The 27,069-nt window shown below is 42.1% G+C and overlaps 1 protein-coding gene across 1 annotated transcript in view; it reads right to left on the bottom strand.

The window, feature by feature from the left end:
- Positions 1-27,069, bottom strand: part of cd276 (CD276 molecule) — a 68,722-nt gene that overhangs the window by 7,415 nt on the left and 34,238 nt on the right. The window contains exons 5-7 of the mRNA XM_069690485.1: positions 16,967-17,104; positions 12,302-12,343; positions 6,050-6,088 (exon numbers count right to left, since the gene is read on the bottom strand). Coding sequence (XP_069546586.1) covers positions 6,066-6,088; positions 12,302-12,343; positions 16,967-17,104 — 203 coding nt within the window. The 3' untranslated portion in view covers positions 6,050-6,065. The remainder of the gene's footprint in view (positions 1-6,049; positions 6,089-12,301; positions 12,344-16,966; positions 17,105-27,069) is intronic.

The raw sequence follows: 27,069 nt of genomic DNA, 5'->3' as shown, positions 1-27,069 counted from the left end.
CAGCACAGACCGAGAGGAGAAGCTCCTCTCTGGCTCTCTTTGCCCTTCATTGCTCTTCCCAGCAGAAAACCGAACATCAGAGAACTCGCATCCATTCCCCCACACCTGGCTGCAGCCAGCTTTTAAAATACACCTGAGCTGTTTTTTTCCTTTCATATTTCACCCTATTTCACCCCTTTTTATCTCCTCCCTATCCTCTGAGAAAGGACTCCCTGTACTGCATGTGCGTGTAAAACCATGACAGAGCACAGCCTGAGCTACCACAGCAAAAAAAAGACTATAACAATGAGATCTATTCTTTGCATGACAGTCCAGAGTTTAAGTGAATATAAAGGGTTGAATTAAATCAATATTTCACAACTATGCCAAAGGAGCTGCAAAAGGGCCATTATGTAGCACTAATTGCACCTATAGGGCCTATCTTTAAAAAAATGTAATCTGCACTCTCATTGGAATTCATCGAAAGTCCTCAGGTAGATGACCAGGATTGTCCATGCCGCTCCTCATTTCACTGAATTTTCTTTATTCCCTTCATGTCTACCTTTGAATATTTATCTCCTCTAATTTGCAGTTATCTTTGGCTTGTCCGAGGTTCTGTACAGAACCATTCCTTATCCCCCTCTTAACATATGTAGGAAGAAAAAGACAAACAAAATAAATCATTGTAAATTATGGACAGAATGCAGAATTTTACTTGGGAAGCTGCATGGTTTCTCCAGACAATAGCACTTATAATATTTTGTTTTAATGTCGGATGAGTCAGTTGTGTGATGTGATACATTAACTGCAATCCTCAAAGAACAATGCATTGATATTCAGTAATTCGTTTTTCTTGAACCAGCACTATTCAGACACTCTGGTTACTCAGCTATCAGTGAGTATCTGTCCACTAGCAAATACAAAGAGGGAATTTCAAACTAAAGTGGTAATCATTTTGTAAAATTACCAGTTGACTCACTCGGTCCTCTGTTGCATCAGATTAGCACTGAATGGTAGCTGGACTGTGTTTTATGGAGAACAGGGATGGGAGGTTCTGACCCAGATTTATGGCCTTTAAGGAGCCAACTCTGCAGGGTCAGTGGAAAGAGGAGAGCATCCCCCCCCTTCTTCTTACATACATAAAAAGTGCTGAGTGTAAAACCAAGATTTACTTTGAGAATCTTAACCTTTAACGCTTCCTTTAAAGAAACATATGCTGTCCTCTTTCTTGGTACAGGGCAAAGGCAACAGTGACTGACCTTAACTAAATTATGTGTCTTAAATACACATAACCTCTGGTGTTGGGAGTTTCCAGACCCACCAAACTACCATTATGATCAGTACGTAGTATTTACGATAACACACAGCATCAATGAGCCACTAACGATGGCAACAAACAGGGCGCACGATCTAAAATAAATATTGAGTGTGCTGCAGATAGTCTTTTACTATGCCGCCTGTCTGTTTCACTGCAAGTAATGACACAATAAAAGTTTCAGTTGAGAAACATAAGTCACGAATGAACACGTGTATCGATAAGGTAAAGGTTTATGAAAACAAAGTGGCCCCTGACTTGAAAACAACTTAATTAAATGCACAGCCCCGCTTTATTAAATAAGATATGCTGCACTCTGCATAAATTCATTAATCGATAGCAAAACTGCCACACAAATATTAGAATAATTGATCCAGGATGATTCAGCAAAAGGGAGGTGTAGGGCCTTGCAGGATATTACCTCGCAATAACAGTCTCTGTGAAGGTCAGTGGATACTACAGTAATGACAAATGTCCTCTCTTTGACTCCTACTGGCCAGACTTTATTTTGGCTAGTTACAGGAAATTACTTTCTGCACCTTCCATCATCTTGCACTCACTCTGCATGCTGCGGCTTTATGGCAATGACCAATCAGGGTGTAATAAAAACAAGCTGTAACTGTCCAACCTTGTAATAAAAAGTATTCACACAACTGACACCAAACTGCTGGTTATTAAAGAAAGAGTTAGAGGCCTGGTGAAGAACACACACACAGTGTGGGTCCACACTGTGCTAATGTGAGATAGTAGTGAAGTAATGGACCCAGAAAACTCCATCAGAATTTCTTGTCAGATGGTCGGATGGCTTAGGAAGCATCGGGACTATTTGTGGGACTTTTTATGGGTGTAACACGATGAAGGTCTTCCTGTAGTAATGGCCTGAAAATGTGCACCATTATCTTTATCTATATCTATTTCTATATCTAAACGTAACGGCCACCGGCTTTTTACTTTGAATGTGGCCGCTAAGAAAAGTTGAAAACATTTAATTCCTGATGTGATTGATCAGTATGTCATATGAACTACAGATTGTAGTCAGGGTAGTAAAACACTGAATTGTCACTCTCACTTACAGAGCATTACACAGTCAGATACCTACATAGTGTAGGTGTCCGACCTATTTCAATGCCTGTATTTGTCATTGCACGGCTGTACAAAGAAATTAAGTGCTTCTCCCACAGTGGTATATACTAAATAATAATACATAAAAAAAGACACCGTCAACAAAGACGACAACACACACACACACACACACACACCATCAAAAAGTCTGCACATTCAGATCATTATAAAAACAAGTGTGCGTATAAAAATGTGAATTGTATTAAAAGTTTAAAATACTCTGTAAATATTGCACATAGCCCAGAATTATTGCACATACCTAGGTTATATAAACACAGCTCAGTTCTTTGATTGCACATGGATAATACATTCCTGTTTACACAGAAGTTTGGGTAAACTGTATGCACCAGGTCTGCATCTTTGTACTTCTGCTTTGAAATGTAGTGTACCAAATATTCTAAACTTCCTTCTATATATTTTTTTATATATTGTGTTTTACTTTTGTAAAGCACTTTGTCTGTGTAAAGCACTATACAAATAAACTTTACTTACTTACCTGGTATCATATCACCTAGTTTATATCTATAATCATTCTATGTATTAAATTCACACCCTTACTGTACACACACACACACACACACACACACACACACACACACACACACACACACAGTCTCTAAATATATTATGCAATACATCAAATCAGTTTCCTTTATTAGCAGAATTAATGTGGAATTGATGTGAACAAATGAAAGGTTCACAACAGCTATATTAATTAAACTGTGTTTCATATTCTGACAGAAGCCAGACTCTGCTGTGCTGTTACTTCTCCAGAACCACAGTGACAAAAAAAACTTCAATACTTGTCAAGTCAAAATTGATGGAGTGCCTCTAAAAATATTTCCCAAAATATCAGCTTCCAATATCAAAAGAGCCATGTCAAAACAAAGAGAAAAAAAAAAAGATTTATTTCCACTTAGAAAATAAAGCTTTGAAAACAAAAATATCCCGTGTCCTCAAAACAACTCCTGTCCTTTGTTGCTTACAGTACTGCAGCTTTCCCAAAATAACTCCTGGGCTTTCCTGGCCTGTAGAGGTCCATGTGCTGTGTTCAGGGAGGGAGATGGAGCATGACACAGGCTGACCACGGCTGAGTGAACAGGGGGGGGCACGTCCTGGGAGTGTCCCATTCCTCTCCTCGGGGGCCACGAGGTCCAACACTGCCAGCACCCTGGCTCCAATCACTATCTGCAATACCTGTCTGCCTGCTACTGCTGCTGCTCTTGGTCCAGGTCACACTAGGATAAAGTCATAAAAAACAGCTAATACAGCCTTACAGAGCAGCCTCAGTCTGACAATATAAGTGAGCTGCTAGGGAAAAGAAGCACCATCTTTACTCTTTGAGAAATGCCTACACAAACAACAAGAAGTGTCTCCAGCAACTGGAGACTGAAACATACTCAGGAAAGACAAGACCAATGTCCTGCACCACGTGATGATACTCAGATGGCATAACATCACCAAGGTCCAAAAGGATGCTTCAGAGACAGACAGAAACCATGAATGGATTCAGGTCCAAAAGTTTAAATGTCAAACATCTGGATGGTTGGAGAGGACTGCCTGGTCTACACCAGCCAGGGGCGACTCGTGGGGGAGTCTGTCCACACTGCAGCATAATGGAAGGTAAGCATGATGCAGCGATAACAGGAGTCTCTGGTCAGGTTCCAGACAATGTGCCCATCATACTCACAGGCAGAGGACCCTGTATTGTATCCCTGTAACTGTGGCAGCACTTCTTTGGTGGCTCCATGTAATACGCCAGGACTGATGAGGTTCGACTCAACATGGTTACGTAACTATTCCCTGCCTGCTCTGTGGGAAGAATTCAGTCACTAATATATTTGTGTCTGTGTTTTCAGTTATTATCAACACTCTTCCCTTCATCAGGGTATTCGTCTGAGTCATCCACTAATTTAGAACAGACCACTGTTCAGATGAAGCAGGCCAGCTACACTGCACCACTGTGTACAGATCAATCCAAGCCAGGAAGCAACACTGAGATATCTCTGCAGCCATCTTTTCCGGTCGTTGTATGTTGCAGGAAGTGCCGCTGTCCATGGTGCTGAAAGCCTGTTCAACGCAACCTATTTCCATACATACGGGTCTACAATATGTAACGTATAGGATACTTTCTCATTCTAATCTAAGATGTACTTATTTTTTAGAAGGATACGGTAATTGTACTGTTAGATATATCGATTTTTAATGCATTACATTACACATATGCTATTAAAACTATGCTTTTTGTTGCTACTATGGAATATTTTCAGTAATTTAATATATTTCTATAGCTTTTAAATGTATGTATTACGGATGGAATCTATTTCCTGAGGTGATATGCAACTTCACGTCAATGCACTGAGCTCTGCTGCACTTAATACACTGATAATCCTGTGTTTACACTAATCATTCGTTTTTTTTGCCAAGTCTGATGAAGAAGTCACTCTGCCAAGATTAGTAAAATTACTTTGGCACATTATGAAAGACTGAAAAGTGCTTTGCTTTGTGGGGACTCTTCATCTTATACTTTTAATCATGTTTCCATGCCACAGGGTGATGTACTCCTGAAGTCCTCAAAAACCACGATGAATGACCTGTTCAGATTAACAGCCCTAATGCAGGTGTGTGTGTGTGTGTGTGTGTGTGTGTGTGTGTGTGTGTGTGTGTGTGTGTGTGTGTGTGTGTGTGTGTGTGTGTGCGTGCGTGCGTGCGTGCGTGCGTGTGTGTGTGTGTGTGTGTGTGTGTAGTCGTAGCTGCTGTTCTTCTTGAAGAAAGTCAAGAAAGTCATCTTCAAGAAAGTCAAACTATGCCTGGGACAGATATTTTAGCATGAACATGTTCGGGTCAACCAATGCCAGAAGAAAAACAGAGGAGTAGACTTCATTTATTTGTCTCTACAATGGTAACCAGGCTGCGTAGTGAGCCGTGATCGTGGCATCTCTAATTGCACTGTATACTAGTAGGTGTGTTTAATGGGAACCTGCCTGTAAGAAGCTTTTCTTTCTCCTGCAATAATGGGGATATTTGAGTGAGTTTTTATTCTAAGCACATTTAATGTTCAAGATTATCCAAACATCTACATAAAAGCACTGAGAGACTGCTTTAATGTTGCTAAATTATCCGATTAACTATGTTATGTAAGGGTCTTATTGAAAACACAAAAATGGGTCTGCGGCAGCTCCTTTCAAGCTGAAGTTGGCAGTTTGAAAACTTCATGGGGATGATTATGACTATGCATAGTTTGAGACAGAAAGAAGAAGAAAGACAGCCTGCATGACTCACACCTTAACTGTTTACCATTACTATGACTCGGACTGTGGCTTTAAGTGGGGCAGGAAATGTATGTTTGCCTGGCAGATAAAATGAAATACATTTGTCATATCAGCCAGTGACCCGGTGATTCCTGAAATCAAAATGTCAAGACTTCTCATATTCCTGACTGTCTGCTGAATTAATGCAGCCCAGCCTCATTCCAGCAGCACTTACCCATAGCCTCCAGAGACACAGTGTCCTGCAGAGCATTACTATTGAGTATAACAGACAATTGTGATAAGGAGAAAAAACATGTGACACCGCAGCAACACAAAAATGCAGATGTACTCAAAGACACATGCATATTCAAATCTTACTCACCTTTATTCTCTTGACCTTAGCTCTTCAGTAGTGTCATGGCTGCAGAAAAGAGAACAAACAAGAATGAATACTTCAGCTGAAAATATGGAATCAATAAAACATCTGGCAACTATTGTAAAGTGCTGGCATCAGTGTAACGTTCATGACCATTGTCTCATGGACCAAAGCATTATCACAGGCTTTGGAGTTGTTATCCCTCCTCCTTCAGCACCCCTCTTCCTCCTCCTCCTCCTCCTCCGCTCCATCTCTGTGCACCAACCTTGCCATGGCTAACAGGAAGCAGAGGGCACAGTGCTTTATTTAATTAGTCACAGCAGCTGAGTGCTCATGTGGAACCAAACAGGGGAGGCAGATTGGGGTAGTGAGATGGATAGGCACTCTTCCCACCGGGCCTTGGCTGTGCTGTCAGAGGAGCGTAGATTACATGACAGAAGGGGGATTGGGGGGGGGGTGCAGGGGTGATGTGGGGTTGTGTATGGCAGGAGGATGTAAATGGCGCCTGTAAAGGGGGCTTCTTCCCAGAAAAAAAAAAAAAAAAAGATTGCTTTCACCCCTAAAAAAAAACCCTGTCCTCTCCCGAAAGCACTCTGTACACCGTTACTTTTGTCTAATATGCAAACAAGCTGGTAGTGGGACTGGACCGTTGTTGTTGTTGTTGTTGTTGTTGTTGTGATGTACAGCGCCGAGTGGTTTGACTGTTTTTATTAACTGTGACAACACTCATTATTCCAAATGATTTAGGAGCTGCTATTTTTCTTCTATCTCTTCTGACAACAATCAGGTGGCCTTTTCCTCCCCGGACCAGCAGATAACCTGAGCGGTTGCAGAAGTAGCTCGGTGTGCAGCACATTCTTGATGAGTTTCCTACTGAACTCAAAAGCAAGGAAGGGACAAAAGGAGAGAGAAAAAGTTTCTCCAACAATTGCCAATTCCCTTTTGTAACATAATATAACACCTTCTCATGTTGCACGTGTGTAATACATAAAATAACAAGGGAAAGCATGCAGAAAACTGCTATTTGTGTATAATTAGAGGATTTGGTGTAGTGGGGGAGCTACTGATTAATGTGATATGAGCTTTATATTCCCATTATTATCCAACTAGTGTTACTCGGCCTAACACACTGAAAAAGAGTCCCAGGGTTCACTCTTGGAGAAAACACAATAGTGAACATGTGGTTTACTGTACGGTGTTGAAACAGCAAGGAACACGAGTGCATTGCCTGAATAATGCGTGTGCAACTACGAAGCAGTAGTGTGCAGGGAGCTCTTTTAATTAGCACTCTTGAAGTTATTCAGTGACCCACATCTAATAATGAAGGCAACATGAATGTTCTATTTACATATCTTTAGTCAGTAATGTGTGACCGTTGGGAGCGCCCACTGGTTGAGTATGTGGTGCCAGTGAAAAGGGAGGGCATGTCAAGCTGAGTTGCCTGGGGCTGTTTTCTAAGGACCTCTCAATTCCAGCTGTAGCAATGTGGAATGGTATGTTAGTGACCTGCAGGTCTGTCAATCTGGGTTACATTATAAGAATACTGCATGCAACTTTTTAATAAGCTGTGGTCTGACAATGCCATGCAGTCCAAGAATTCCAAGAGATTTTTCAGTATGTAGTATTTAATATGAATTTCTACATTTAGGTCAATGTACTCCGAGGGCAAATCTTGTACTTCTTCATAAAAAAAATAAAAAAAAATAGAAAAGCAAATTTCAGAAAATAGTACAAATTTTATTTTGTTTACATCCCTGTTGGTTTGTTAGCAGTCTTTTTCGCTGACTTTGTTGGCGCCTTGCTCAGTTTGTTGGCGCGTTACTGTCACCAACAATCGATCAGCAGAACGATTGGAACTTGATCCAGACTTTCAGCTGTGAAAATGTGCTAAGGTAGCCTGGCTCCGTCTGACTATACAGTAGTATGTAATAGTAGTATGTAGACCATTTTTATGGCAGATGTTTTGACTTGTCCTGTTCATGTGTCTTGATGATGGCTGTATAACAATTGGGGGAGGACCAGCTTTTGTGCATGCTGGTTCACCGTCATGACTTACTGAATGGAACTGAGCCATCATTAATACACTCTTACCTTACCCTACAATCAAAATGTCTGCTGGGAAAAACAACTATTCAACAATGTCACCAGTTGGAGAGTTTCAGTGCACAAGATACGTTATATGGTGGTCAATGCTGATTGGTTAAAGCTTGCTCCAATAGTTTAGCGTGGCCGGACCCATATGTTCTGATAATGCCAGGCAATTGTAAGGGTCAATCAATTAAGATAAGGGGACAAAGAGATTTTTACAAATATGTCAAATTAACAACCTTATTAAATTGTTTTTTCATCATTTCTGTTTGCAGTTACCCAGGTTTTGGAAATGGAAATGTAAAAACAACTTTCTATCATGAGTCAAGATGGCAATTTGTACGTGTAATGGATTATATCCCAGAGGCAATAAAACATATGTGATTTAAAGGAACATACAGACACATATGAATAGGAAGCTACAAACAATTGAATTAATTTACTCAATATGCTTCCCTTCAATTCCATGTGAAACAGAGTGAGTAATATGTTCCTCACATTAAGCTGCTGTATTTCCATTGCGGTGTAACTCGATAGACAAGATAGAAAGAGAATATAATAAGCACAGAGGTGACTTTGACTCTGGTACAGCTGTCCTTGTTTCTGTCTGTCTGCTCGAGAGTCACCTTCTCACAGCCTTAGCAAGCTAGCTTCTTCAAAACAGCACAACAGTTAGGGTGATGAGCTCCTCGGCTTGAGGCTTTAATATGATTTTAGCAACTGTCATCCATCTTTCAGTGGTGGCCTTGGCATGAAGGAGTCAGAAGAGAGAGTGAAGGGTGGAGCGTCCTGCTATCAGCTTTCCGGGGCATGATATTCCCTAACCTTCCACCTTCACGGTACTTTGCCTCAGTTAAGAAGGGTTAATAAAACCGTTTTTCACATCCTGCTCCCTTTTCGGAGGGTGTGTCAAATTGTTCCTTTCCAACGATTCTTTGTCTGTGAAAGAACTGGGTCACTGAGTAGCACTCTCTTCCCGGGCCTTGTTGCTAAGGCCTGACTCCTCAGAGTCCAGGCTTTAGGGAGACAGAGGCTAGTGCGCACAAACTGAAGCCAGCTTCTGACAGGAGGAGCTGCACTTGCATGACTGCAGCCCCTCTAAACAGCACATCATGCTCAGATTACTGAACACATTTCAGAGAGGAGGTGAGGGATGAAGGCAGCGAGAGCTGTATGCACGGCACGTCTCTGCATGTGGATGGGCATTAGCGTATAACAGAGCTTCTTTCTGTGTGCCGTGGGTGTTTCCCTCTGCGTGAGACTGTGTGTTTGTGTGTGAAAGGGGTTGCTGTTGGCTTTAGCACCAGCACACACATTCAGAATTTGAGCTCCAGTGTTTGTTAAACATTATTTGCCTCTGCTGTAGAGGCAACAAAGGGAACCTACCCCATTGCAAATGAATGAGCCCAGGTCCCTCGTTATCACTGGTTATTGTTCCAATCAGGCTGGCTTTGAAAGGGGAGGCGCACTCTCCTTTGGACAGCTCATTAAGATAACACACAAACGTGGCTCCCCATCATCCTGGGTTTATTAAAGTGGGGCTCATTTCAGCTCCTTTGTCTCATGCAGGAACCTCTGCCTTTGTCAGCGCAATTGGAGCCAGATGGCAAAACAAAGCTGCCTGTCTGAATTGCTTAGAGAGTGATCTCAGAAGACAGAGCCATTAGCTTGACTTCACCAGCTCACCGCCCACAACCTCCACCTGGATCAACCAGGTGCATGGACGATGAAGCTCAGGAGCGAGAGCAGGGGGTGGCTGCAAGTAGCTGTCTTGTCACTGGACTGTGGGCATACTACAGTCTTCCAGCTCTATTCTCCTTCGCCCAGCACCTTTAGCGAGGCTGAGCTATTAAGTCGCGCTGGTTGCGGGATGGCTGACCCTGCTCCTGGCTGCACGGATCTCTCTGAAACATTCATGAGAGAGGCAGTAGAGAATAAAAGCCATCGTCCCTCCTTCACTCAGAGACTGTCCTTCACCTCTCAGCTTATTAAAATCACATGGTATTAACTTCGGCGTTCACAGAAAGGCTAAATAATTAAATCAGAATAAAGGAGTCAAATGAATAACTTTAATGACATTAACGCTTGAGGGAGAACTGCTCAGGACTGTGAGGGGGACTCACTGAGGCTGGGCAGGCAGAAGAAGCTTGCTCTGCTTGCTAATGGCAAAATTAATTCTGGCCTCATAAGGTCATATTTCCTGCTAAGCAAAATATCACATCACTCCTATTATGGTAAAAGAAGCACGTGTTATTTCAAAGAAAAATATAAATACTGACAAACCTATAACTTTAATGTAAAGCAACAGAAAAAAACAAAATCTTGAATACCTTCATTGGCATTAAAGTAATTGTTGTGTTTAGGGAAATATGCTTATTCCCTTTCTTGCTGAGACTTAGACAGCAGATTGTCATCATTTATGCTTGTGCATGTTCCCTTAGCTAATCACCGAGACTGGAAACTGGGGGAAACAACAAGTTTGCCTGTATGCGAAGTAAAAAAAAAAAAGTGCTTACCAGCACCTCTAAAGCTCACTAATTAGCATGTGACTGTAATATTAACAATATTAAGTGACATGTAAAAACGTTTGCAGTTTTCAGACTATTTTCTTAAGCCAGCAACTTCCTGAAGCCTTCTCGGTACAATTATGTTGCGAGGTAACCCGTGGAAACTCCAACTTCAGCTGTAGTGCTGATTAGTAAATGTTAACATGGCATGCTAATATGCTAAACTAAGGTGGTGAAAATATTAAAAAGAGATATAGCATTTACCCATATGGTATATACTGTGTGAGGTGGATCTCTGCCACCACCATATTGATGTGCTCCCTGCTCGGTGAAAATAGATAATAACAGACTTCGAATGACAGACTTTGAATATTCTAATATGAGAAATGACAAAACCAAGCAACAGGGAGTAACATTTCACAGGTGAGAAGTTATCTTGTCTTATCGTACTGTTGCAAACAAGTTGAATTCAATATATAGCAGTAAATTATTTTTCTTGCAAACTAACATGAAGGAATGAAAGGGACTGTCAATGTTACACAAAGTTAAACTAGCCATCAGGTGAAGAAAAAAACAATAAAATGTATTATGTTGAGTCAGTAAATATAAAATATTATGTCACAGAAATATTACTGTTACTATCTACATAATATGTAGGTATTTTGACATACGTCCATGATGTAGAGCGGCTTCCCTCTATCAATATGGCGGACGTATTGACATCAACGAAATGCGCAGCCGCAGCCAATGAGATCTGGGCCTATACACGCCTGTGATGCTTAACATCACAGTGCCATTGCCAGTATGGTAGCAGAGCTGCTGGTGTGTCCACAGACTCCTGGTCTTGTTAAGTTCGTTCACTAAATGCTCAGTTTTGACCCGTTTGAATATAAAGTAAAATTTCGTTTGGTCGTTGTCTATGCTGGGTGATTTGAACTGGTTGGATTTGAAAGAGCAGTAGCTGGGAGAATACCAGAGGTGGTGCGAGGACTATCATAAGTCTATTTCTTTTGCAGGACTTGCAATTATAAAACGTAAAGCAATTTATTCTATGTAACAACAATATCATGTGAAAACAAACACATCTGAGCCAGGGCTCGACTGTATCATCGGTTCGGCTGATAAACTCGATCATTTGAGGACACTGCAGCAGCACTACTGTTAGCCTTTTATGAAACTTGTAGAACTTGTTACCATTCAATTTACAGACAAGATATATTTTACTGTTATAGCTGCAGCTTTAGGGAAACGTTTAATGTAAAACAGCGTGTTGGCATCACTAAATTAGTGCATCCCGTCTCTCTCTCTCTCTCTCTGCCTCCAACACTTATACACACAGAGGAAGAGTTATGCCATTGGGTAGCTGTGTTGAATGGATTCGGTGCTTGGAGCTGGTCTCATTTTTTTCGTGCACTCATGCTTCATCAGGGCACTTCAGTAAACAAACTTAACATTCAGTTGCTTGCTCTGTTGGGGTCCTACCATCCTGACACCTGCACTTCTTGTTAAAGATGGCAGACCAAACACTGCCGAATGCAAAAGATTAAACATATTTAAACATTTGAGCATCAGTTTGAGCTAAAAGATGTGAACGTTTTGTAACTGCAGCTGTTTCCTGACCACACGTGAGGCTGAGGCTTTGACCAGGTGTGGACAGACTGACCTGTCTTTGACTCCTCTTCCTCCAGCTCCTTGGCCTCTTCAGCTGTGGGAAGACAGAAGAGCCATTATCAGTGGGAGCCACCTCACAAAGACAGCCACAGAATGTAGTCACTTCATCACAAGCCTGTGGTGAGCTGATCCTTCACAGCTCAAAGGACAAGCTGTGATGAGAGAGCTATATGACGATGAAGCTCCACACAATGGGACCCCCACCACATCACACACACACACACACACACACACACACACACACACACACACACACACACACACACACACACACACACACACACACACACACACACACACACACACACACACACACACACACACACACACACACACACACAGAGCCATATCCACCCTTTAACCTCCTATCCAGCCCTTTCACAAAGACAGTAATCACATTAGGCTTTAGCTGCGGGCTCTCTGAAAACCCACTGTCAACAGAGTTAGGAAGGCTACCCAATGATGGCTGTCACACTTACATACACACGTGGCATACATGTGCATGTGCGCACACACACACAACCTAAAAATAGCCTGGGACTGAGTATCCAAGTGGTGGATATTTCTTCTGTGACGACATTCTCATCACAATCAGGCTCGAGATCCACCATTTAGAGGCTGATACATTAGATTAAACTGACAATTGAATAAAATTAAATGTCAAAGCAACACAATTTACATGTTTATACTCCCTCACGATTGTCTGATTTTCCTCGACTTTGACAGCAGAGACTGTAATCCTCGAGGGAAATTAAGTAAAAACAGCAGAACGTATTGAGTTTCCAGATTCAAACAGCCTGTATATGCATTAAAATATACCCACACCACATTCCTTCATTTTGGTTTCACCGTGTCTATTAGAAATTTTAAATTTTTAAACACATTTTACTGTATTATACTCTGTATATGGCTGCAGATTATTACCAAACATTAGTCAGACCAACATATGGCTCTGGCCAGTCAGCTTCACAGTTTTGGGGGGGCATTTAGACCATCTGCAAACAAGAGCATATTTTGTTGCCAACTTTGAACTGGATGTCAACAATACAGTTAACCTGTTAATGCGTACATCTTTGAGAGAAAAATCCACAAAAGCACCTTGGAAAAAACAAGTCAAACATACAACTACTTCAGAACCATCCTCAGAACTGCAGTGTTAAATTAACACAGGTGTGTGTGAGCCCGTTTACATTTACTGCTTCATTTAACACCTCCAACAATCCTACCTCTGAGGCAGCAGCGAAAATACCTTGAGGGACAGGGCAATCGTAGGAGAGTGAGACTCATTTAAAAGGTGCCTTAAAGTCAGGGTGAAGATGAGGGCATCCACAGAGAAGGGAGTGAGACCTGCCTCCCTTGTACATTGACTGTTACAATTTTATGCCCCTATTGGTTGCTTTCCAAACGCGTGGGGATAAAAAAAGAGGGTGGTTATGGCTTAAGTGCAAAAGCTGGACAACACACATAAAAGACGAGAGTCGGGGGACAGAAACAGCTGTTCATTGAAGCCGGGAGACTGTTACTGTTCCTCATCATCCCGCCTTCTGTCTCTGTGTTTTCTGATCCAGAAGCGTTGCAGCAATGCTGCTAAACCTTTTCAAACACTGCTGTGGTGTCATCAGTGATTCAAAGGTAAGCAAAAGCAAATGGTCCCAGTTAGTAAACCTATAGTGCTATAAATACACTGATTAGTGGCCTAATTCATTCATTCCTGCAACCTAGAAACAGCATAGCTTTCTTATTTGTAAAACCTCTTTGCTTATTAGGACATAAGGCTTAATGAAAGCTGCATTTTGTGCTGCGTCGGTTTGAATTAATTTCCTCTTCGTTTGAATTTCATCTCTTGGTGACACAAATGAAAACAAATTCTTGTTTTATTTACTGTCTTGATATCCATAAGAAGATATTTTTGTGGTTTAAGTACTAAAGAACAACCCAATATAGTTTTACATCTCCGCCCTTAAGCTTCTCTCTGGAGTTCTCCGAATAAAAGGCTGTTTTGTGTCTGTTTCTTTAAGACCATTAATATCAATGACCCTCTCTTCTGATTGGCTGACTGTTTTCCGAGGATGCATGCCCATAGCTCGGCTCCACCAGTTTTCTCTGTGTTCATAGCCTGGAAACCCTGTTTGCATGAAGGTTTACTCAGCTCTTCTAAAGGACAGGCATGTGGGGAAGGCTCAGTGCGATGACGAAGTTGTCCTACCAGTGGCAGAGTCTTGGTGCACAATGTAAGTTATATGGTGGTCAATGCTGATTGGTTAAAGACCATTTCAATAGTTTAAAAAAATAACTCTACACCCATTAGGATGCAACGACTCTAAACAATAGCCAACGGTGCATGGCCAAACCCTTATGTCCATCCAGTGAATTTGGGTCTAAAAATAGTGGAATAGCACGCCCAGGCAAAACACAGGTTTTCTTTAGGCTTGTAGCTTGCTACTCTCCCCCATGAATTGCTTGACGTTTTCTTTCACATAAGAGGTGGGACAATGGGCTGTCCTGAGGGCAGACATATGACACGAGCATGAGTTTGTGACATCAAAAACTCACTGACTTCCAAAAGGCTCATCCAAACCAGCTGCTGAATACGAGCTGTGTTTTGACACTTCCACAGTATTCATAAAAACCTGCTTTAATATCAAAAAACAAATGGAATACAACTTGGGACATTTAAAATATATGTCTGATGAACAGCTGTTTTTGGCCAGTATTTGGGTCAGAGATTAAACAAATGCCAGTTTTTATTTTATTATTTTCTAGCCAGACTTGGAATAAAAATACATCTATTTGTCTGTTATTTCATGTGAGTCATGTGCACACAAAGCCGGTCAATGATAGCGTTTGGCCCGGGGTAAACCTGTTTTTCCTGAGGGTTCACCCCAGTCAAACATGTGCTCCACAGGGAAAACACCGCTTCCCTCACAACTTTCATCTATCACGCTGGGGAGATCTGTCCCATGTCGTGAACACACCATCCCAAGAGTAGGTTTGATTAAATCACATGGTTATCTGAATGTAAAATGAGCTTTGGAGAACTGGATCAGTGGCCCTGGATAGGTCATTCAAAGCATATATTAGATACGTAGCTGCAGTCATTATGTAAAGAAGGCGGAGGAGACGGATGAATGTAAAAATACAATATCGGAGAGAACAGAGCCGTGCTGGTGTTGAGATACAACACTGCCTGTGGAATTGAGCTTTCACTTCCAACTGCAGCACCACAAGCTGCTCTGCTCGGCTATGATACACATTCTGCTGCTCCACATACATTATGACAGGGAAGAAAAATGACTTACTCACTTCTCCACTTTTACTGACCCCGCCACGCTCGCTACACAGACACAGTGAAGACAGAGTCAACTTCAATCTGGCCATTCCCGGGAACACCATTAAAAGATAAGACAACCACAATTAGGTTGCACTTTCCTGCTTCCTGCCCTCCCCACAGCTCCGGATATGTGCATAGCAATCCTATTTTAAGCCCCCCTACATCTGTATTCATACAGTATCACCCTATCAGGAGTATAAGAGTCTGCATGATATGTGAATAAGTCGGCGTTCCCACTCTTCAGGTTCGTGCTTGGAAAACACCAAAGACTCCAAAAGCATTGCTGGTGGGGGACAAAATAAGACCTAACATTTCAATAAGGCGGACAGTGGATGACCACATAATCAATCCCGCCTTCAGTGTTAGGGGCTGCAGGCGAGACAAGCAGCTCCTCATCCAGCCCAGTGAACAAAAAGGCCCCACAACCCCTCAGAGCCCTTTGCCCGTGGGAGGAACCACATTATATTTCTCTCTTTCCATTTCATTTGATTTCATATGTTTCATGGAGCTATTTACTCTTTCCTCTGAGTCTGTGTCACTTCCATATTTATTTTTAAACCTCTGGGCCCTGGTGCAGACACTGGCTGACCTTTATTTAAATGTCTCCTCCACTCTGAGCGGATCTCATTACAGCCGAGCTGGTGGCTTTGCACTATCTATCTCATTTCAAAACTTTTTCTCTTTGCACTTGCGGCGATCCTCAGCTATTCCGCAACTCTAATTATTGGACCCGAGTAATGATGTTCCTCCCTGCCGCAGATATGTGTCCCACCATCCGAGATCCTGCCTATACACATTAAGCAGAACTCCCTCTGGATTCTCAAAGTTCCTTGAGCAGTTAACATCTCATCACTGCTCTCTCTCTCTCTCTCATTGTGCCTCCCACATGATCCAGGCAACACGTAGCAGTTATGCATATCATCTACTGGCCCACTATGTGAAGGGGTTTAAGGAATCGTCCTGCATTCTAATGAAGGCCCCAAGAAGGGTTGAAAGAGCCTGAGCGCATCATAGGTTAACATCCATTATTCAGCAGGCCCTTGAACTGTGTACGCAGCAGGGCAACACGGTCCGAGAAAAAAAAAAAAAAACTGGAAATTATTCCATTACTTTATTCCACTTTTTTGTGCATATAGCTCCAAAGTCGCCACTGCTCAGAGACTCACATTTCATATTGCTCCTAATAAAGCCCCACAACATGCTTTTATCTGACCTTGAGGCTTCAATACAGAAATCCATGCGAGTCATCACCAATGAATTGTAAGAATACACACTGCTGTTGAATGTGCAGAGCCACCACTCGCCTCTCTCTTTCACTCCCCGTACCTTCTCTCCTGGCCTCCTCGCAGCTCTCCTTGATCTTCCTGCGGCAGACAGCAGCCAGGGCAATGAGCAGCACCAGCAGACACACGGCCAGGCCAACAGTTACCCACAGAGCCACTGGGGGGAACGCGATGTTCTGACCTGAAGCAGAAAGGGCACACGGGGAGAGAGAGAGAGAGAGAGAGAGAGAGAGAGAGAGAGAGAGAGAGAGAGAGAGAGAGAGAGAGAGAGAGAGAGAGAGAGAGAGAGAGAGAGAGAGAGAGAGAGAGAGAGAGAGAGAGGGGGGGGGGCAGAGGAGGGAGAACCTCATTATTCACTCCTGCACAGCTAAAATAAGAGCGCAACTGTCACCGCTGTATCCATCACTATTATTCTGCCATTTGACAATTTCGCTGTTCGACTACCTTGTCGTAAAAATTCGGAATTATCTAGATTGCCGAACTATAACAGCACAACATGATGACACTGATGATGATTATTGCCATCATCGTCAGCGTCGTCACATCCACACGGGATGAGATTTGACTTTCACAAACAGTGGGACTGTCAGAGGAAATAGAAATGAGCCTGAACCTTTGCTTGATGTGAACAGGGCTTCTTTACTCGTGTCCAATTAAGACACTTGAGTCCTTCAATTGAGTCCAGATGGCAGATAGCTTAGCAGTCACACAAGACTGTGTTGTCGTTTCACTCAAACAGCATTGGCACAGCTTTCCGAGGATGCTGGCACCAACTATCCCTCCCCCTGCCGTCTGCTGCACGTTGCTCAGATGTGAGAAGCTCTGATGCCTTTGCTTTAATATTCCATAACTTCTTAATGTCCCCAACATCATTAATAGTCTGACATAGTCTGATTAATTCAACATTTAGAAATAAACAAGAAGCAAGAAGGCTAGTAAATGTATTTCTCAAATTTGACTTTATATATCTACATAAAATGTGCCTTTCTAACTGTAAATATTAAGATAGCAGGCAGCACGACACTCAAATCACTTTGCAGACAATTAGCCATTAAAGTTAGTGACAGCATCCTGGCAAACTGCAAACTGGTGGGGAGAAATAAAAACTGGTCAGCAGGACAAAAAAAAAAAAAAAAAAAAGGAAGATATCAGACAGCCAAATTTCCCTGGGGTATTCCAACTGAACAGAGGGAGAAGAAAAGAAAACAGCAGAGCCACTAAATATCTGTGAGCCTGGCTGTAGCACAAACAAGCCTCCTTCAGAGAGTGCCTGCTCTCGGCTGTAAAAAAAAAAAAAAAAAAAAAAAAGGCTGAAAAATGACTGGCATTGGAAAGACGTACTGATGAAGCATCTGTAAGGACTTGGCATCAGCTATGAAGACAGGCAGACAGGCTATAATAGAACCCAGCCAAGACGGAGGACAAATAGAGGCGTCTTCAATTGTCAGATGGAAATACAGTCCATCTGATACTATGAAACAAATGTACCCGATATCAAAAAAAGACTTTTAGGGATGACAATATCATTTGGTGACAACTAATAGATGGACTGCCGCGACATTTCTGATTCCACAACAATGAATCCGAATTACATTGGGGAGCAGGTGGATAGCTCCATGACTTTTCTCCAGAAAACAACTATTAAAAGGGATGACATTTTGCACATGTTCAACCCTTATGTTTTCCTCAAATGCCATCATCAGGTAAAATGTTCAATCCGAGCAAGTTTTTAGCGTAGGGATTAAAAATACCTGCAAAACCGCACAGAGCTAACTGGCAAAGGTTACCATGCTAACAAGCTCAAATAAAATGTGTACATTACACTTACTGAACATTAGCACTTTCCAGTGTGAACATATTAGCATGCTGACATTAGCATGGCTGTAGCCTCTTAGTCTTGTTATTGCTTCCCCGATGTTTGTCTCAACAGCTCCCTGGTTACTTCATTATGCTAAATGGCAACAATAGATTAAAAACAATCACTACTAATAGATGCATTTGTTGCAAGGACAGATACTAATGTAACTTAATTCATGTAACTGAATGTAATTTTAAGGTCACCCTTATCAGTTTACCCCCCCCTCTCTCTCTCTCTCTCCATATATATACAGTGGTGTGAAAAAGTGTTCCTTTCTGATTTCCAATTTTTTTGCATGTCTGTCACACTTAAATGTTTCAGATCATCAAACAAATTTAAATATTAGTCAAAGATAACACAAGTAAACACAAAATGCAGTTTTTAAATGAAGGTTTTTATTATTAAGGGAGAAAAGAAATCCAAACCCACATGGCCCTGTGTGAAAAAGTGTTTGCCCCCTCCTGTTAAAACATAACTTAACTGTGGTTTATCACACCCGAGTTCAATTTCTCCAGCCACACCCAGACCTGATTACTGACACACCTGTTCTCAATCAAGAAATCACTTAAATAGGACCTGAAGTGGAGTAGACCAAAAGATCCTCAAAAGCTAGACATCATGCCGATATCCAAAGAAATTCAGGAACAAATGAAAAAGAAAGTAATTGAGATCTATCAGTCTGGAAAAGGTTATAAAGCCATTTCTAAAGCTTTGGGACTCCAGCGAACCACAGAGAGAGCCATTATCCACAAATGGAGAAAACATGGAACAGTGGTGAACCTTCCCGGGAGTGGCCGGCCGACCAAAATTACCCAAAGAGCGCAGCGACGACTCATCCGAGAGTTCACAAAAGACCCCACGACAACATCCAGAGAACTGCAGGCCTCACTTGCCTCAGTTGAGGTCAGTGTTCATGACTCCACCATAAGAAAGAGACTGGGCAGAAATGGCTGCATGGCAGAGTTCCAAGACGAAAACCACAGCTGAGCAAAAAGAACATTAAGGCTCGTCTCATTTTTGCCAGAAAACATCTTGATGATCCCCAAGACTTTTGGGAAAATACTCTGTGGACTGACGAGACAAAAGTTGAATTTTTTGGAAGGTGTGTGTCCCATTACATCTGGCGTAAATGTAACACCGCATTTCAGAAAAAGAATTTTTTTTTTGGTACACGGTAGAATTCATGGTTCCATTTATCACAGCAAGTCTTCCAGGCCCTGAAGCAGCAAAACAGCCCCAGACCATCACACTACCACCACCACATTTTACTGTTGGTATGATGTTCTTTTTCTGTTACTTTTACACCAGATGTAATGGGACACACACCTTCCAAAAAATTCAACTTTTGTCTCGTCAGTCCACAGAGTATTTTCCCAAAAGTCTTGGGGATCATAAAGATGTTTTCTGGCAAAAATGAGACGAGCCTTAATGTTCTTTTTGCTCAGCTGTGGTTTTCGTCTTGGAACTCTGCCATGCAGCCATTTTTGCCCAGTCTCTTTCTTATGGTGGAGTCATGAACACTGACCTCAACTGAGGCAAGTGAGGCCTGCAGTTCTCTGGATGTTGTCGTGGGGTCTTTTGTGAACTCTCGGATGAGTCGTCGCTGCGCTCTTGGGGTAATTTTGGTTGGCCAGCCACTCCCGGGAAGGTTCACCACTGTTCCATGTTTTCTCCATTTGTGGATAATGGCTCTCTCTGTGGTTCGCTGGAGTCCCAAAGCTTTAGAAATGGCTTTATAACCTTTTCCAGACTGATAGATCTCAATTACTTTCTTTTTCATTTGTTCCTGAATTTCTTTGGATATCGGCATGATGTCTAGCTTTTGAGGATCTTTTGGTCTACTTCACTTCAGGTCCTATTTAAGTGATTTCTTGATTGAGAGCAGGTGTGTCAGTAATCAGGCCTGGGTGTGGCTAGATAAATTGAACTCGGGTGTGATAAACCACAGTTAAGTTATGTTTTAACAGGAGGGGGCAAACACTTTTTCACACAGGGCCATGTGGATTTGGATTTTTTTTTCTCCCTTAATAATAAAAACCTTCATTTAAAAACTGCATTTTGTGTTTACTTGTGTTATCTTTGACTAATATTTACATTTGTTTGATGATCTGAAACATTTAAGTGTGACAGACATGTAAAAAAATTGGAAATCAGGAAGGGGGCAAACACTTTTTCACACCACTGCATATATATTTCAAGAGGATCTCTCAATACACAGGGCACTATAAAGAGTCTGGTGCTGCTACTGCAAAGCAGGATAAACAACCAAATGTCACACAGAAAGGATAAAATCTGGAAAGTCAATCTTGTCATTTTGATGAAGCTGCGTAGGCCTCCCCAGGCTAGTCATGACTGATGATGCTGTGGCTCGCTGTCCACCGAGCCCTTCACCCTGCTATATTTAAAGAATGACCATCTGAAAGCAGCTTCGTCCCGACAGCGAAAAAACCCCAAACATGTATGAAAGAGGAACAATCACACACGAGCTGTTCACGTCTCATGAAAACAGAAAAGTCACGAATTCGTGTAGCTTTTTGTGACGAGTAAAGAAGGTGCAGGGCTCTTTGTTTTCACGGTCTTTCTCATTCTCTTTTTATTCTCACACCTTCCCACCACTCTCTCCCTCCCTCAAGGCAGACTGATAAAGACAAATGCCATAGTCGGCTATCATTGCAACGCCGGGGCCCGAAGGGCTGCAGGATCATATTTTTCTTTTTCTCTTGTTTGATGATGTGATTTTGTTTTCTTCAGAAATAGATTTGTCTCTAATGGCTCTGTTTACCTATCCTCTCTTTCCCCTTTTCCCTATTCCCTCTGTGCAAGGCTAAGGATGGAGTGCTTTGGGCTGCACTGTCACATTTACCTGGAGTCTGCAGACTTGAGAGCTGCACCATACAAGGCAAACTTCACAGTGTTTTCTAAATACCGTAAATGTGCAGCACTCATCAAAATACACATTTTTAAAAGTTGTATAACTTAATTAATATAATCTAAAAACTTTGCAGTGAACACAGTTGGAAGTATAAAGCTTGCCCGCATTAGGCTTACGTGATATGATAGTCAGACAATCATATTACCAGACCTAAATGCCACACACTCATCAGGGTTCCTTGTCTGTATTTATATCTTTCCACTTTTGCTGATGCCAACACACAATGTCAGTTTAACAGTAAACATAAGATGGATAGTATGTACCCCGTCAGTGCCCATAAAATCAAGCTGTCCACATACTAGATCTTTTCTTTTGTTGTTATATTACCACATGAAAGCCCGGAGTTATGATGAAATTCTTCACATTTCAGCACATTTAAACTCCACGCAGCATATACGAGTTTGGTTTTTATTGGATTCTGTGTTTGATGTGTGTCAGTGAAGCTGGACAGTTCAGCAGCACCATTATGTTCCATTAATCCATCCCTGCTGCTGTATTTTGACATCAGCAGTTACAATCATTACTTTCACATTTATATCTATCATTTCTGGCCATATAAAACATCAATGTAATTATTCTGCAGACATAAAAAAAATGACAGCAAGTAAATTAAAGCAGATCTGCAATCTCTAATCTTGAAATTTGCAGAATAATTTACTTCCAGTGTGATGTGATCAAGAACCAACAGCTCCTGGAATTATTGTTATTAATTGATAAGATGTCGCTGTCATGTGCTGTGGCCCCAGGAGGGCCTCAATCCACAGATGTCTGAATGTGTCGAGGTCACATCTCCCTCATAAACTACTGCTAAATGCAGTTTGTGGACATAACTGCAAGAATACAACACAAATCTCATACAATAGCTTCTTTATAATGCTCTAATTTCCTGAAAATGTCTGCGGGGCACTTTGTTAACACTGCGACCGTTTGAGAGGCCATACAAATGTGCTGCTGTTGTTTTCTTTTCTATTACATATAAGTTGTGGTGTGCTAGTGTGTCCATCCCTTGTAGCTTTTTTTGTTGAGCGCCATCAAATTTCTTAAAAAATAACGTGATGGAAAAGGTAAAACTGGTTGCGATAAATGTAACTTCCTTCAATGTTTGCAACATATTTTGTATGTCACAGTGACCACACCTGGAGCGTATCCTTAACTGTTACTGCTTTTACGAGGCGGTGCTTCACTGTCGGTGTTTTGTGTACCATAGGAGGCCGCAGAAGACTGCTCAGGTAAAAATAGATATTTAATGGGGCCAGGCAAGAGAATGATAAAACACCACCTCCATATGGAGCCTCCAACACAAGGTGCATTGCCAGTGAGAAATTAGTCTCCCTGAGTCTCTGGAAGACACTATAGGGGACTCGCAAGGGGCCAGCTTAGGTATTGTTTGGGCTTCAGTGAATGCGAGAGCCAAGATTTGCAGGCATTTTTACAAGCCTGAGTGTTTTCTCTCCAGCACCTTTGGTGGAATAAAGTGCTCCTAAGACTCCCTTGCCTGTCATCTTGGTTCTGCAACGTGAAGACGGTGGAGATCAAAGCTGCTTTCTCTCCAACTGTCACCCCAGTTTTACCTGCCTAGAAGAAACCTAGCCTCTTAAGCTGTGACCAAAGGAGAATAATGTCCCTTGACAGAGGGATAGCTTCAGGCTAAAAAGAGCCTCAAGGCTCATTGCAGACAAGCTGCAGGGATGAGGAAGAGGAGAGGACGAGTCAATTAGGTTTTTCTTTCATTGTAAGGATGAACAAGCTGACCTTATCCTGCACAGTTGTGAAATAAGAGGAAGAGAGAGGGGGGACCTGTAGTGGAGCAGTGTTGATCACAGAGGAGCGAGCTGGACTAGGGGCTAGCCTAGGGGTTGAGCAGCAGCCGGGCCCAGCCCTGCTGGAGGGCCTATACAGCCCTGGAGACCGTGGAGCCACAGCCAAACCCAGGACTGGAAATGGGCTTATACATCTCTCTAACAATTAGATAAAGACATTCATTCACACAATACAGTAAGACAGGGAAGACAGTAAAATGTATCAGATATAAAACTCAGTGAGACAAAACAGGAGCTCACACTTAAATCACATTCACCCGACACTGGTGAGGTGATTGATGCATACTACCTCAGCGAGTGCAAACAGACTCGCCGACGTTCACTTTCTGCGTAACGAAGCCTCATCTTGCATGAAAGAGATCGGCAGAAACAATAACAGCAGGGCTGATGGAAAGAAGATGGCCTCGGTGTCAGAGGACACGGATTAGCCAGCATCCAAAACATGAGCATGAATATTAGGATTACATTGATGACATTGACTTTGGATTTGTTTTAGCTTCAGTTTCAATTACAAGCCTTTATTATCAACCTCGGAGGTGTCCATCAAAACCGTGAGAACCCTTCCCCACTCAGCCCCAGCATGAAAAGCTTGTGACCACACAGGCACGCCAGCTGTTCTTGCAATATTTCTCGGAAAACCTCTCCTCGCTGGGAGAGGACAAGGAGCTGACTTGTAGAGGGAAAACTTGGCAAACTGAGATGGATGGCGACAGGTTTTTGTCCTGTCAGCATCTTTGCTCAGAGCCTTCTCTCTTTTTTGCATTTTCAATAAATAGCTTTTCAGTGAGATGCTACCTCACTGTCTTATTGGCATGCAGAGAGGCAATGCCCTCGTCTCTAGGACGACCTAGCGCCCATTTACTTACACAATTTGTCTGACATTATTGCCCATCCCTTGACGCCATGGGCTTGTGGCAAACACGAGTGTGTGATGTGCAGACGTGCACATTAAAGCAGAGTAATAGCTCTGCATTTACAGGAATAAAGTTTTCTAACAGCCCTCTTTTTTTCTCAGCGGGAGAACTATAAAAGCCATCTGGTGGTGGTGGTGGTGGTGGTGGTGGGGGAGGGGGAAAAGGGGGAGAAGTGGAGGGGGCATGCTCTAGTAAGGTGGATGAGTTAATGGGTCAGTGAAGGTTGAAGGGATTAGGTAAAGGGGTGAGTGACCAAAAAACCTGAGTGGTGGGTGAATGAGTTTTTGCTTCGCAAGCCAGCAGGCAGTGGGCTGGTGACTGCGTGAAGGCAGGACTGGGATTGAATCGCAATGAGCTTCTGTGGTATTAGTCTACTCTCAACTCGTAAGCTGTCTCTCAGACATGTCAGGCTGCTACTGACCTTTTTCCAGTGGAAGGATGGCTCACAGTCTGGAGGTAGTCTGCCTATAGTGCAGCGCTATGGATTTAGAATGATGAGTTGGTAAAATGAGTCAGACTTTAATCTAATGGATCCACAGGTGAATATTCCCTGCAGCCCAATGGTCACACAGCACTGGCAGAGGTTACAATGACACACGGACACTAAGTGCACTTGAGTTACGACTGGCTGGTCAATGTCAGATATGGATTTAGATGATTGTGGATTGAGCATACAAAACAAGACAATGCAGCTGATTGAAATTCCGAGACAAAACCTTAAAGAATTAGTGTAAATAAGGAACATCTGATTATATTTAAAAGGTATGTTACACTTACAATGGCAGCACAAATGCTGGATATCACCGATGTTACTGGCTAATGTTTGTTTGTTGCAGATATATTGCTACTGGTATACATGTAAGACAGGACAAGAAATGGCAGTACAGAAATGCCAAAGATATGCTTGAAGTAATTTAGCATCAGTCTCTCCAATACAGTTAGCCCACCTGGGAGCATATTTACTTTTCAGATGTTAAATATCCCACTTGATACAATTCGTAAAAGATAAGTTGAAGAGATAGTTACCTTTACCAAGGACGTTGTGTTTTTGGTGCCGTTTGTTTGTTTGTCAGCTGGATTAAGGGTGAGATTACTGGCCTGTTATGGATTTGTGTAATGTTATGGATGGTCCACCAGCCAATCAATGAAGTTGCCCACTTGAATTTGACCCAGAATCCAGATGGCTAGCAAACTATTGTGGACTACTCAGGGACAGTGGTTCCGTAGGGGAGAAGTGAAACAATCGTAAATATATTCAGATACAGTGATTGCAGCTTCAGATCTGCATATCATGCAGGAGTGGACTATGAGCCTTCGCTGAGGTCTGTGCTCTCAGGGTGCCCTTCTAGTTAACAAAAAGTTGTATGCTGTGTTTTCACATACAAACATTGCATCATTGTTTTGAAACTCTTAAATATTACTACCATCAGGTTAAAACATCCGTTATTGATCAATTCACAAACAAAGATTTGATTAAGCTACCAACAAAAAGGGTTGTTAGTGCTGGTTACTTATTGAAAAAAAGCAAACAAATGAACTGAGGAGTGGTAGATAATGCTGCAGAAGAGTTTTGAAAGGTTTGCATGAATGTTTTAGGACCTGGGAAACTGGGTTAGCGTTAGCATCCATTTTAAACGAGATAAGATTTGGGCAACATTGCAACCACTGAGAGCTACTTTCAAGCCTATAGGTGGAAAGTATAGATTTTAGATCAGATTAATACGTTTTCAGGAGTGTATTTCTGAAAGATAGAATGTTTTTAGGCCCAAAGATGCACGTTGATCTTTATTCATGTGACCTATTTACATTAAACGCACAAGTAAATACATAATTTTATAATAATTGCACGTGCTAGAAAGTTGTTATCTATAGTTACAATAATGTTACATAATTGTTGTAACATATATGTTACATGCAACATGTAACTACAGGGCGATGTGACATCCAGCTGCTGAGCTGATTAGCTGAAAGTTAGATATTTTTTTTTAGAGTGTCATAGTCATATAAATGAATGTGTAAGGCAGAATTTATTGAACTACTTTCATGAGTTTTTCGCTTTTTACCACAGTGCAACGAAACCTACAATGGCAGGCCCTGATTTGTCTGGGAGGAGGGCAGAGGGAAGCGAAGTCACAGGTACTTTCAAAGGAATGATTTCAAGTCTTACTCAGATATGCCGGGGGCAAGGTTAGAGTGGATTCTCTCATCTTTACAGCTGAAGGTAATCCCATGCCCAGTAGACTGGCTAATTAACTGAATATACAGCTCAGAGCCAATTGCATGGCTGTCGTGTTAGCAAGGCAGAGGGTGCGTTCCAGGCAGAAGGGTGTGAGAATATCTAATAGCGCTGTGCTGGAATATATAAACAATGGCCTGAGGTAGAGGTGGCCGGGATAACCTGAAAAAAAAAACAACTAGTGGAGATACATGCCCTGATGTGGATTTGGCTACACTATTTGTTCTGGTACCGAATGGATTTTAAATGTTACGTCAAAAGTGTACCGCGAGCGTCAGCTTACTGCACGTTAACCAGTGAGCATACGCTTCCGTTTTACACGAAAACAAACACACATTTGCATGCTAAGAAAAGGGCGGGTGAAGAAATGGAGTCAGACAGCTCAA

The sequence above is a fragment of the Brachyistius frenatus genome, unplaced genomic scaffold, assembly GCF_029030835.1.
Source record: "Brachyistius frenatus isolate BFR_SWC_R1_liver_20210118 unplaced genomic scaffold, ASM2903083v1 Contig_9, whole genome shotgun sequence".
In the NCBI taxonomy this organism is placed as follows: Eukaryota; Metazoa; Chordata; class Actinopteri; family Embiotocidae; genus Brachyistius; species Brachyistius frenatus.
Note: the sequence above shows the minus strand (reverse complement) of the source record. Positions and strands in the feature narration are given on the sequence as shown.